The 13071-nt window shown below is 40.5% G+C and overlaps 1 protein-coding gene across 1 annotated transcript in view; it reads right to left on the bottom strand.

Moving 5' to 3' along the window:
• Positions 1-335: 335 nt before the first annotated feature.
• Positions 336-13071, bottom strand: part of LOC148025410 (uncharacterized) — a 74358-nt gene continuing 61622 nt past the window's right edge. The window contains exons 7-12 of the mRNA XM_087692529.1: positions 2425-2521; positions 2258-2345; positions 1516-1621; positions 1344-1436; positions 853-1260; positions 336-745 (exon numbers count right to left, since the gene is read on the bottom strand). Of these exons, the coding sequence (XP_087548655.1) occupies positions 877-1260; positions 1344-1436; positions 1516-1621; positions 2258-2345; positions 2425-2521 (768 nt within the window). The 3' untranslated portion in view covers positions 336-745; positions 853-876. The remainder of the gene's footprint in view (positions 746-852; positions 1261-1343; positions 1437-1515; positions 1622-2257; positions 2346-2424; positions 2522-13071) is intronic.

Genomic DNA, 13071 nt, shown 5'->3' with positions numbered 1-13071 from the left:
AATTACATGTTCCCCTAGAATTCTTCACCATTTGTTGTTAGGTCAGGTTGGAAATTGCTGTGATGAACAGGGGCTATATATGCATTCCAAACGATCCCCACAAGTTTTCCATTCAAAAACATATTGAACACATTAAGGCCCTGAACACCACCACATTAAGCTCCTGGAGGGCATTTGCTCATTTCCTTCATTTTTTGGAGCTCTTTCAATGCATAGAGAACAGAGAAATTGGCTATACACACTTTACAAGAACCCACATTAGTACAGTAGTTTATGCCACAAATTTCCATTTATGAAACAAAAAGAACACTGCAGCAAGATAAAGTACACCAAACTCATCCCAATGCATACATTACAAAGCTCATCATGATACTAACCTTCTCTAGACAGTTTTTCTTTCTACAAATTTGTGTAAATTAAAACTGCATAAAATTAAAAATATAGAAACTCCTGGCCAGCTCATTGGCAATAGCAAAGATCACCACCAATATGGCCCACTGGTGATCATACCTTATGCAGATCTCTATGTGAACCAAAGCAAGCAAACCATTCCACTCATTGAGGATGCAAAACAGGGGCGAAGTCCTGTCTCTTTTGCCAAGCAAGCAAAAGCTAATAACACTTCCATGCAGAGGTATTGACACTTTTGCCAAGTTGCACCTGCATAGCAAGCTATTCGAACAGGCACAGCCTCATCCACTTTTGTCATAGCTGCTTGACTAAAGGTCGCTTTTCACGAGCAGGCCTAATTGCAAAGAAATAAGAAGGCGGATTCAAAAACAAATGCATATAAATTCTGCTGATACAAAAAAGCATGCACCATCATTCCCTCCACCATACTTGGTAGCATACCTTCAATGGAAAGGCAGCGTGACGTCATTGTTTAATATGACTGCTGCTGATTTTGCTGTTGCTTATACTGCTGTCCTTCGTGTTGCCGACAGCATTACTCAAAGGGCTATCTGGCCTTCCCCAAATCTTGACATGCCCTTCATGGCAAACTGTTAGGATGGAATCCTTGGTAAATATCAAACCTGACAGGGGTTCCACATGTACACGATGGGCAACAACAGGTGCCAATTTTGGCACTTCACGTCTTACAGGAGGTGGTTGTAAGATTCCAGTTGGATGTGCATTGTCCCAATGAGCAGACTGTCCACTGGCACTGCTGTATGTGGGTGAACCTCCTGAAGGACCCAATCTGCGGAGTGGCACCACAACCTCATCCATTGACAGATCCCATAAAAGTAGTTGAGTGTCCTGATTTAGAACATAAGAGATTACACACAACTTGAATGTATGGTTATTTAAAAAGCCTTTAAAATTGCCCAAAAGAGTGTTACCTGTCCAACAGAACCAAATCGATATGTAACTGTATCCCCAGTACCATCTGAAGCAGGGGGTGTCCAAAACGGATCAAATGCAACACCACTCACCTGCCATGCAAAAAAAAACTTAAGAGCATGATGTTGGTTCAGGTTCAAGTGATTTGAGCAACATTTTTTATACCCTCACCCAAGAGTTGTGCCCTTCACCCCAAGCTACAACAGCACGATCCTCCATACTCCAAACCTGAACAAGGTCATCTTCACCTCCAGTCAAGACATACTTGCTGTCTGGGCTGAAGTTCAAAAAACCAAGCAGATACAGTCTGATCATTATTCAATATACATAACTTGAATGGGCAAATCACTCCCATTAAGACATTCTCAACACTACATGCATATATCCAGCATGGCATGTTAAGGTATGCAGGTTGCTAAGAAATAAATTAAGATGATTCCATTAATGAAGTAAAGTCTTTTGTATGCTGTAGCTCTCCAATTCCAGGTTTTTAGGTACATTATTGAATAGGCTTCAATGCAACTAGCTTAATTGTATCTTCATATGCATCAAGTGCTTCAGTTATGTGCTGCAATGCTCAAAAGCAACTAGCTTTACAAACCATATCTTCAAAAGCACAAGTTGCAATAAAATTATCCTTCAAAGATTGTAAGGTGTACAGTATATATACAAAACACTTGCAGGAAAAATCTGCAGAACTTAGTAGCTTTTACCAATCACCAGCAGCAATTTATAGCTGAAAGTCCTTGTTTCATGCCATTAGATTCATCATAACACAAGGACAGATACAAAAAATGCACTGTCCTTCAAATCCCTTTAAAAAGAATAACATTCCTTGAATTAGCAACAAGGCACAAGGGCACAGTGCAGTTGTGTCACTTTATAAAAGCAAACTATTGGCTGGGCCACATACCTCCAAGAGCAGCAGAGAAGGGCACCAAAATAACTTTTGCCTCCACAGATTAGCTGTTCAGTCTTGAAATCAAAAACTCTGAGATAGCCTGTCAATTGAACTTATCAGATGTATGTCGATAGCAGCCACTGCAGACAAAACTAGGAATCAAATGAATATATCACTACCATCTCGTCCAACACTCGCTAAATACAAGCCATCTGCAGAGAATGCAAAATTGTTGATAGAACCTTGGCATATGTGCCACCTTGCCAAGGGATTGCTCTGCCAACATGATTCAGATCAACAATGGTTATAAGAGAAGCACACAAGGATGACAAAAAAAAGCAAGCAGATTAGTTCATGGTGATCCTCTCTGTAAGTTCATGAGAATGATAATTTCATCATTCATTCATATGATAAATCACCTGTATCATATGATATCATGCTGCATGTGAGTGTGTGCATGCCTCATCCAAATCACGGCAGACAAGTCAGGGAGTTCTATGACTTACTAATAATTTTCCATCCACAGAAAATCAGCACAGGATTAGGCATCCTCTGTGTGGTTTAAAAAATTGCCTCAAGGAGGATCTTTTTGTTCTGAGATAAGAGACACTTGCCTAACCAGCAGGCAAGGGATTACACAAGATTGAGTTAAGTTTCCCCTAAAACAACCAGCTGCAGCCAGCACATGTTTTTGTAGCATGCAACTAAGCACGAAGTATGTACCACTCTTTATACCACGGTATTCAGCATATAAAGAAATTCTGCAAGTATACATATACATTAAGCTCTCTTTAAGCCTCCAATTATTCCCCTTGCGATCTGTAACAAAACTTCAGCATTCATGCAGCCAGGTATTTTCAGTAGCATGCAACTAAGCACAAGTGTGTGCAGCCAGGTATCTCTGTAGCATGCAACTAAAGCAGAAAGCATGTGCTACTCTCTACACTACAGTAATCAGCATATCTGAAATACAGGAAGAACTCCTGCAGGTTCACAATGCACATATACGCTCAGGTCTCTCAAAGACTTAATTATTTCCCTTAGCACATGCAACTACACTTCAATAGTCATCAAATGTCCAGTCTTCCCCCCCCTCCCCACCAGGCCTCAAAAAACCACCCCAAAAAAACAAAAAAAAAAAAACACCTGGGGGGTCGTTGCTCTCTTGAAATGGCTTCATCCCTTGTGACTTTGTTTTAATCACTATTATGCCCCAAATGGATGTATATGCACACATGCATTGGCCTCTAGCATGCAGTAAACATGTGTAAGTGTTGAAAAGGTATGGGTTTGTTGGGACCTGTTTTACTTGCCTCTGTTTACACTGCACAAATGCCAGACTGCAACTACTAACCAACTTGCAACAAACATGCTTAGGATAGGATCATTAAGTCAGCTAATAACCACTATCCTAACTAAATTGAGCTACAACCCATTCAAGTTCATAACAATAATACTCAGTTTAAACCCATACTCACATGAGGAGATGGAACCTATTTTGTCCATTCAGTTGTTTCAGGGCTGGCTATCCTGGGACTCTTGTCCCTTGATCTACCTTGTGAACTGCAGTCAGTTAGTATAACACACTTTCATTCCTAGGTCTAATCTGTGAAGAGCATGACTTTGGAATAATTGAAGGCTTGAAGAATGGGATTCTCATGTGGACAAAGTTTATCTTGCTGTTCGTTGTTTTGAGATTTTTGCATTGCCTGAATGGGTTGGAGCATATTAGAAGTTTACATGAAATTATCAGATCCACTTTTATCTTGCAGGCAGAGGATAGTTTGTGTTTGCAACCTTTGACCTCAAATAGGAAGTAAAGCATATGCAACCCCACAACACAGAAATAAGCATTGTCTTACACACTCAACTAACTAGATTTACTCTCTTTCTATGCAGGATTACATGCACATGATCACACAGGAAGGAGATCAAAGAAAATCTCAGAAGCTTAGAACATCCTGGGAATTTTCTTTTGTGGTCTTCTGTATGCTTGTTTTCAAAGAATAAGCAGATTTGGATGGGGTTATTCATCCCAAGGTAAAACAGGCACCTAGTTATAGGATGAAAATGCCAATCAATCATGGATAGCCCAAAGGACACATCAGCAATCGTCTTTAATGGAGGTGCACACTACCAAGAGCCAACATAAACCTAGAGCAGTCCAATATGATCAGGTGAAGCATAAGATCTTCTCCACGTGCTTCATTAATGTGGCTCCCTACGTGAAGACCACAATTAGTTCTAACTTTTTGGGTTGAGAGAGAGAGAGAGAGAGAAAGAGAAAGAGAACTACAAAAGAAAGATATATTCGTGTCTCCAAAAGGCTAAAGGCCATATGACACAAAGAAATGAGTACATTTGACAATGTCATCTCGACTGGAGAACAACGATGAAAATGAAAATGACTAACTACGACTATTACAAGTATAGGCTACCATCCTGTACAAAATTATCTCTTGATGATCCTTCAACTAACCTGCAGGATCTCACCCCAATCAATATGACTCTCTAGAAACAATGTGCCCTCCTCAAGGCAAGAATATATGTCATGGGGTGGTCCAAGACATCAAGTCCACAAAGGGGAGGCATTCACCTCTCATGGTGAGCAATGACGGCTCGAATGAGAGACCTTTTTAAACTAAACAGCCTATCATAACCACCTAGTCACAACAACCTAAAGGATAGAGAGTGCGCAACGGAGTGCGAGATTGAGGCGGGAGCGGCAAAGCTGAGAGTTAGAGAGAGTGAACGCAGAGGTAGGTGTACCAAATCGTGATGGTACACAAAGAATGAAAGAATGTATTTATATGTTAGGGTACAATAAGGGTGTGTTCACACCCGTATGACAATATACACGGAGACGAAGGGACTTTACACCCAACAACCTCCCACTTAAAGGCCCGAAGTGGTACCTTTAAGCTAACCAACTCCCACTAAACGAATACAATGCCCATGCTCAGCCTTTGCAAAACACTTAGTGAGAACATATGCAAGGTTATCTTGGGTTTTGACCTTAGCCAGTGTGACAAGACCATCATCCAAGATATGTCGAATGAAGTGGTACCGAACATCTACGTGTTTGGTGCGTGCATGGAACATGGCATTCTTAGCCAAACATACTGCACTCTGGCTATCACAACCAAGCACTGGAGTACGTGAAGAAAGACCAAAATCCTTGACCAGACGGCCAAGCCAAATAGCTTCCTTAGAAGCTTCTGTGGCTGAAATATATTCAGCTTCTGCAATCTTGAACACCAAGACATAGCCCCACGAGCCAAAGTAAAAACATACCCACTGATAGATTTCCTAGTGTCAAGATCTCCTGCCATGTCCGAATTACAAAATCCCTACAACTCTAGTGTACCCGTCAACCATATCAAACCTATCAAGTACTTTGCTGATGTACTTGTCCTGTGAGAGAGATAACAAACGTTGTTCTCTGTCTCTTTTAATGCACATGCCCAAAATGTGTTCAGCTGCCCCCAAATCTTTCATGGAGAAGGCTGAACTCAGCTACCTTTTAAGAGCATACAAAGTACTCTTATGCTGTCTTGCAATCAACACGTCATCCACATATAAAACCAGCACAATAAGGCTTCCATCATCAACCTTTTAAGTATATAAGCAGTGATCTACATGACTGCATTTAAATCCATGGCTCACCATAAAGGTATCAAATTTTTTGTACCATTATCTAGGGGCTTGTTTCAGCCCATATAAGCTAGGTTTCAGCTTACAAACCAAATGCTCTTTTCCTTGAATGGCAAATCCTTCTGGCTGCTTCATATACAGCTCTTCATCCAAGTCACCACGAAGAAAAGCAGTTTTCACATCCATCTGATCCAACTCTAAATCCAAGGATGCAGTGAGAGCAAACAAAACACGAAGCATAGTCATCGTCACCACTGGTGAAAAGAGACCTCCTAGAAGTCTCTGTCTTCCTTTTGTGTATAGCCCTTAGCAACCAACCATGCCTTGTACTTGGGCTTCCCATCAATACATTTCACTTTGTAAACCCATTTATTAGGAATAGCTTTCCTATCCTTGGGCAAAGGTACAAGCTCCCATGTGTTATTTGCATATACAGACTTCATCTCTTCTTGCATAGCAAGCTCCCATTTTCTCTTGTTTTCATATGACTGTGCCTCTTTAAATGTTTGAGGCTCGCCCTCATTAGTCAACAAAATGCAATCCAAAGATGGCCGAAACCTCTGTGGCTGCCTTCTGACACGTGTAGACCTTACCCAATGATCTGTATTATTAGGCAATGGACCTACATCCTAAGGAATATGCACACCATCACCAGGTGGCTGATTTTCAGCATTAATTTGTTTTCAACATGTTCTTCTTGCTGTCCTATTTCATTCTATGCATCTACTTGCTGCCCATAATCTTCTGGCTGTAGCACAATAGGTTGCTCCTCATTTTCAGCATCAAAAGGGACAGAACTTTCAGCTAATGGCTGCTGAATGGCTAGCTGTTCATGATGAGATTTGACCTTCTTTTTGTCAAGATCACCATGTATAGCATTTTTCAGCAACTTTGCCTCATTAAATACTACGTCTAGGCTGCGTACTATCTTCCTACCTTGAGGAAGCCAAACTCTATAACCCATCTCTCCCTCATCTCCATATCCCATGAAGATGCCCTCGATGGATTTCATGTCTAGTTTGGTCCTCTCTCCTACAGGTATGTGCACAAAGGCATCACAACATGGTCATATGAAGCAGGTTTGACAGACCAAACCTCTTCAAGAATGCCATTTTCCAATGCGTGATTGGGAGAGCGATTGCATACATGAACTGCAGTTTTAAGAGCCTCTCCCCAAAACTATTGTGGGAGATTATCTATGGATAGCATGCATTTAATCTCTCACAAAGTGTGAGATTAAATCTTTCACCCACACCATTTGATACAGGATTATAAGGGGCTGTCAACTCCCTCTTAATGCCATGCATCTCACAAAACTTGTTAAATTCATTTGAGACATACTCACCCCCATTATCTGTTCTTATGACTTTCAACTTAAGCCCTTTCTATGTGGTAACAAAAGCATGAAACTTTTTAAAAGCAATCCAACAATTTCTTTTTGCTCTTAAGTACATACACCCATGACTTTCTACTGAAATCATCAATGAAAGTAACAAAGTAGCATACATCCACATACGAATTAACAAGCATAGTGCACACATTAGAGTGTACTAAGTCAAGAGCATTAGACTTCTTAACAACACCAGAGTAATAAGGAGACTTCACTTGTTTTCCATATAAGCAATCATTACAAAATTCGAGACCATAGCCTTTTACATCAAATCTCCCTAAAGAGGAGAGAATCCGAAGGCCTTTCTAGCTCATATGACCAAGTCTTTTGTGCCAAAGCTCCATTTGTGAATGGACTTCAGCCACAGCCAAGAACTTGCCAAGTAATGCTTTACAATGCAAGTAATATAAAGTCCCCCTTTTGCTGCCTTTAACAATCAGCATAGAGCCCTTATGGACCTTCCAAGTTCCACCACCAAAGGTAGTAAAATACCCTTTAGCATCAAGCTGCCCAACTAATAGTAGACTTTTCTTTATGCCAAGTACAAATCTTACATCCTGCAAAATCAGCTCTTTGCCATTTTCAAGGGCCAAGTGAATGGTGTCACCACCCTCTATCTCACATGCATAGTTATTACCCAAGTAAACCTTGCCTAGTCAACCTGTAGTGTATTCAAAAAATGACTCCAAAGAGGGGGTAACATGAAAAGAGGCACCATTGTCCACTATCCATGATTGTGACAGCCCATCATGAGCTGAAAGTAAAGCATCAATTACATCCTTTTTGGTGATGTGCATATCACCTACTATTGCCATAATGTTTACATCAATGCATGAGACTGCAACAAGTACCTCTTTCATGTCAGGAAGCTCGTCGATAACCACACTAGATGCAACATTTGCCTTTGCAACTTCTTTTGAGGAAGAGCTGTCATCATCCTTGTTTTTCTTACCCTGCTGTTTCTTTCTTTCTTGCTCTTTCTTGAAGTACCGGCAATCGGGCTTTTTATGCCCTTTATGTCCACACTGATAGCATGTAACATCCTGTTGTTTGCCCTTGCTTTTGCTTCTGCTTTCGCCTTTACTGGCTGTATTATCCCTCTTTTCAGACCTACCTCTTACATGGTGAGCTGAGCCACTGCTTTCACCACTAGACTTTCTTTTGATTTCTTCATTAAGAATTGAACCTCTTACACCATCAAAAGTCAAAGCGGGGTGGTTGCTAAGTGACACAACCAAAGATTCCTAGCTGTCATGCAAAGTCATCAATAAGAAAATAGCTTTCAATTTATCATTAAAAGCCACCAAACCAGAGTCCTACAACTGACTCGAAACCCTTGTGAAAGCACTTAAATGTTCAGATGTTGGCTTAGACTCATCCAACTCCATGTTCACAAGTTTACGCATACGATACACTCGATTCACAGGAGTTGTATTTTCACAAGTGTCCTTAAGCTTTTTCCATATGGCATAACCTATATCAAGACACTTGATGTCTATAAGTACATCATCAGATACTGCTATCTTAATATATGCAATGGCCTTCTTGTTAAGTCTAGCCCAATCCACATCTATCGTAGCTACAGGCTTAGTCTCCAAGAGAGCATCTTCACAATCCTTGAGAAACAAAATGCCTTGCATCCTATCCTTCCACAAGTCAAAGCCAGTGCCATCAAACCTCTTGATTTCAAAGAGGGATTTAGTGTCATTGCTGCTAGAAGCATTTGCAGCCATTTTTCAGCAATACACCAAAAATTCAATGCTGCAATTTATGACAACAAAAATGAGCTGAATATTCAGCTGATTTCAGCCCAAATTTTCAGTAAATATTAGCAAGATTCAGTCCAAGAACATGTACAGCAGTAGAACGAATGACTTTCAACAGTATGACTGCAATTTCAGCATAAATTAAATGCATACATCACTGCCAAGTAACTCCCACTTCAGCAATATCACCACAAATACATTTGCAACAATCCCAGATCTGCAAATGATCACTAAGACTACTACAACATGAATAATCAGCAATACATCAACTCAAGGGGAGCTATCCAACATGTGTACTACATACATATGTGCTCGTATCAACTTCTGATACAAAAAGCACTGAGAAATCTCTACGATTTCTCCAAAATTGTATAAGCAGGAGATAAAAATGCTCAAATCACTCTATTTATGGCAACAAGATTGCTTCAGCAATATTCCTAAAGTGCATTTCACGCATCAACTTTGCCAAAATCCACATATTTCAGCAAAAGCCTCAAATTTTCACTATTAAATCTACCCAATTGCATTAATACATGTTCCCGAGAGCATAAAACGGGCAAATTTAGCAAAATTTCACAAAATTTTGCAAAAGCCCCAAAATTTCTGGGTCCAAGTGTGCACGAATGTCAGCTAGTCTAACTCAGCTGAACAGAATTTCACCAATACAGCAAAAGCCCCAAATTTTATGGATCCAATGTTGAGAAATTTCACTCAAATGAGCAAAATTTCACTGAATTTGGCGAAATCCCCAATTTAAACACGCGCAATGTCTGCAATTTCTGACGCAAATGCCTCAATTATGCATGAACAGCACTAAATCAGCAAAGCCCCGATTTTCTGGGCCTAAATCTGCACAAATCTGTGCACAGTGCTTGCACGTGCAAACACCCAGAAGAGAGGAAATAAAATAACCCAAAATTTCTGATTAAAAAAATGGGGCCGTTGACCTGCCTGTCTCACAAACGTCAATCCGTCCAGCCCCGCGTGCCAATCGTGCGACCCCTCAGTCGCGTGGCTTGGACCTCGTCGACGCCTGTCGCCCGTCTCTCAACTGGGCTTGTCCTCTGTCGACTGTCCAATCGTGTACGTCTGGCACCTGGCCTTGTTGCCACACGCTAGTCAGGCCGTCAGTCCCTGTCGAGCCATCCATCTGACTTGCTCCTCGCAGTCCAACTAATTGATATGCCTACAGCAATCTGTTGCCTCTACAACCCATCGCCCGTCAGTCTGTCAACACGCACCTTGCGCTGGTCGTGTGTGCGACCTGTGTTGATCGCTTCTCCTTAGCTCTTCACATCAGCTCGACCTAATGCATGTGTCGAGTGTTGTTTGTTGGCTGGATTTTGTGTCACAACGTGTGACACTCTTGGAAAGTGCGAATGTTGTAACCAATAGCTTTGATACCAGTTTGAAGGATAGAGAGTGCGCAATGGAGTGTGAGATTGAGGCGGGAGCGACAAAGCTAAGAGTTAGAGAGAGTGAATGCAGAGATAGGTGTACCAAATCGTGATGGTACACAAAAAATGAAAGAATGTATTTATATGTTAGGGTGCAATAAGGGTGTGTTCACACCCGTATGACTATATACACAGAGACGAAGGGACTTTACATCCAACACAGCCGAGGCCAATCCAAAAAAAAAACCTCCTCCAAAATTGCATTAAATGCAATCAGCACACTATTCTATGCACAATTCTGTCTCCCAACAGCACTCTTCACAAACTTTGTCCTCATACTTAACGTATTGAAACAACTCTCACTCTCTCTATCTCACCCAACCTCTTGCTCTCCAATCACTTTTTATACACAACAATTCTCTTTCACCAACGTGGCCTCTCACAACATGCCTCACTTTGACACACCAATTGTGAGGGAACCTCACCACATGAAGTATGTCCATCCAACTTCTCTTGATCCTCAACACACACACAAGCATCATCCCAAAGGTTCTTCCCTAATGTTGGATATAGATTTGTCCCTTGTGGTGGCTTTGCAAGCCTAGCTGAAGGAAATGCAACGCCAACTTGCTGAGATACACACTCCCCATTTTCCATTTTTGCTCGCAGCCATAGGACTTTGCCTCTTCATTTCCAACCTAATCCCTTCAAAGGGGAGAAGAAGGAATGTAATGAGACACATTGACTCATGATTGGCCAAATATTGATGATTTGTCCCAATTCGATGATGCTCAACACATCGAATAGATACAAATCATGTTACAAGGAAAGCATATGCATGGGGGGCAAGGTTACACCCCAAGCATAATAAAAGACAAATTTTCAATCCATTTTTTAGAGACAATTTGTGACCAACGATCACATTGAAATTTTCCACAAGAAGTTTGAACTAGACATGAAGAAGAAAACTTTGGACATGTACTCCCAAGAGTTCAAGGACCTTCTTCACAAAATAAAGGCCTTGGATGATCCCCATGCGCTATTCTACATGCGTTTTCTTAGGGTAGCTGCAGACTACCAAAATGAGGTACTATGCAACCCTTGGCATTCCTTACAAGTCATCTATAGATACACACAAAATATTGACAATACTTTGGTTTCAAGTAAGGGTGGCCAATCGATGTGTCCCATCGAGCTACCTCTACCTCCAAGTCAAATAAACCCCTATAACAACTTCTCATTGATCACCTTCAAATGTACAGAAAAAAAAAGAAGGGAGACACAAAGTTACTCACAATGAAGATCATTCGAAGGGTGATTGTTGTGCATGTCACCAAACTAGATACTTCCATGGAGACAAAGAACATCCACAAAATAAGAAAGCCCACACAAGCTCCAAAGTATCAATAAACACCATTGAAGCTCTAGAGACTTCAACTCCATGCGACCCCTGCTGATCGAGAGAATTCAAGCATGTTACGAGGGCTTAGTTGTGGATTGTTGGATCAAATGGTGTTAAGACTAGATCTTTCGATTGAGCAATACCACAAGCATTTGGACTTCCAATTCATGAGTCTCAACCATGTGGTTGTCATTCTTGACATGCCATGGTTTTTTGATAGATTCTTCTCACTTCATATAGATATAAATCTCATGTAATCTCTTTTAAATTTGATGGTCAATTTTATGTGATCAAGGGCCATCCACCCTCCAAGATCACAGAATCTAATGTAAATATGATATCAACTTTGAAATTCAACAATTGTTTCCTTGATCGAGACATTGTTAAATGTATTTATTTTATTGAAAAAAATTTATCATCAACATTGCGATGTAGTTTCTCTTTCTTTTAATAATAATATTGATAATGACTTTAATGTTAATAAGTATCTAGATCCATTATTGCAAAAATTTGCTGATGTCTTTCCGTTCAAATTACCTAATAAACTTCTACCATCTCACAATACATCACATCATAAGATACAAATGTTACATGGTAGCCATCCATCTCTCAGTAACCATATAAGTTTAGCCCAAAAGCGGAGAATGAGATAGTTAGACAACCAGACAACTTTTTTAAAAAGGCTTTATTGAACCTAGTAAATCTCCATGGGACATATCCATCCTCATGAGAAAGAAGAATGTCAAGATGTGCTTCTGCATTAATTATAAAGGTCCCATTAAAGTTGTTACATCCTTGGACATCAAAATGGATGCCATTAGTACGAATGCACTAGGGACACTTTAGGGTTAGAGCAATTGAGTCCTATTGGGAGGTGAGTCTGATGTCCATTTCTCTTATGTTCTTTGTTGTGGATACGGTTTATTTCATGTCTCGGTGTGCAAGTTGGATCCTAGGGGAATATTGCAAAAGTGGCCCATCAAGTATAAATATCCCTTACCTCAGATGGATGATCTTATTGATCAACTCTATGGTGTGCATTACTTCACCAAGGTCAATCTTAGATCCAGCATACCATCAGATATGGATAGCTTCTAAGAATGTTACGAAAACTGTGTTTCTGATGCAACATGAATACTATAAATTTTGTCTTGCCTTTCGGATCAACAAATCCTTCTACCACTTTGCAATAGATGATGAATCAATTATTTCAATCA

This window comes from Lygodium microphyllum, chromosome 14 (genome assembly GCF_053477565.2).
Source record: "Lygodium microphyllum isolate KBCC chromosome 14, Lygodium_microphyllum_v1.1.10, whole genome shotgun sequence".
NCBI lineage: Eukaryota > Viridiplantae > Streptophyta > Polypodiopsida > Schizaeales > Lygodiaceae > Lygodium > Lygodium microphyllum.
This window is presented reverse-complemented; position numbering and strand designations above follow the sequence as displayed.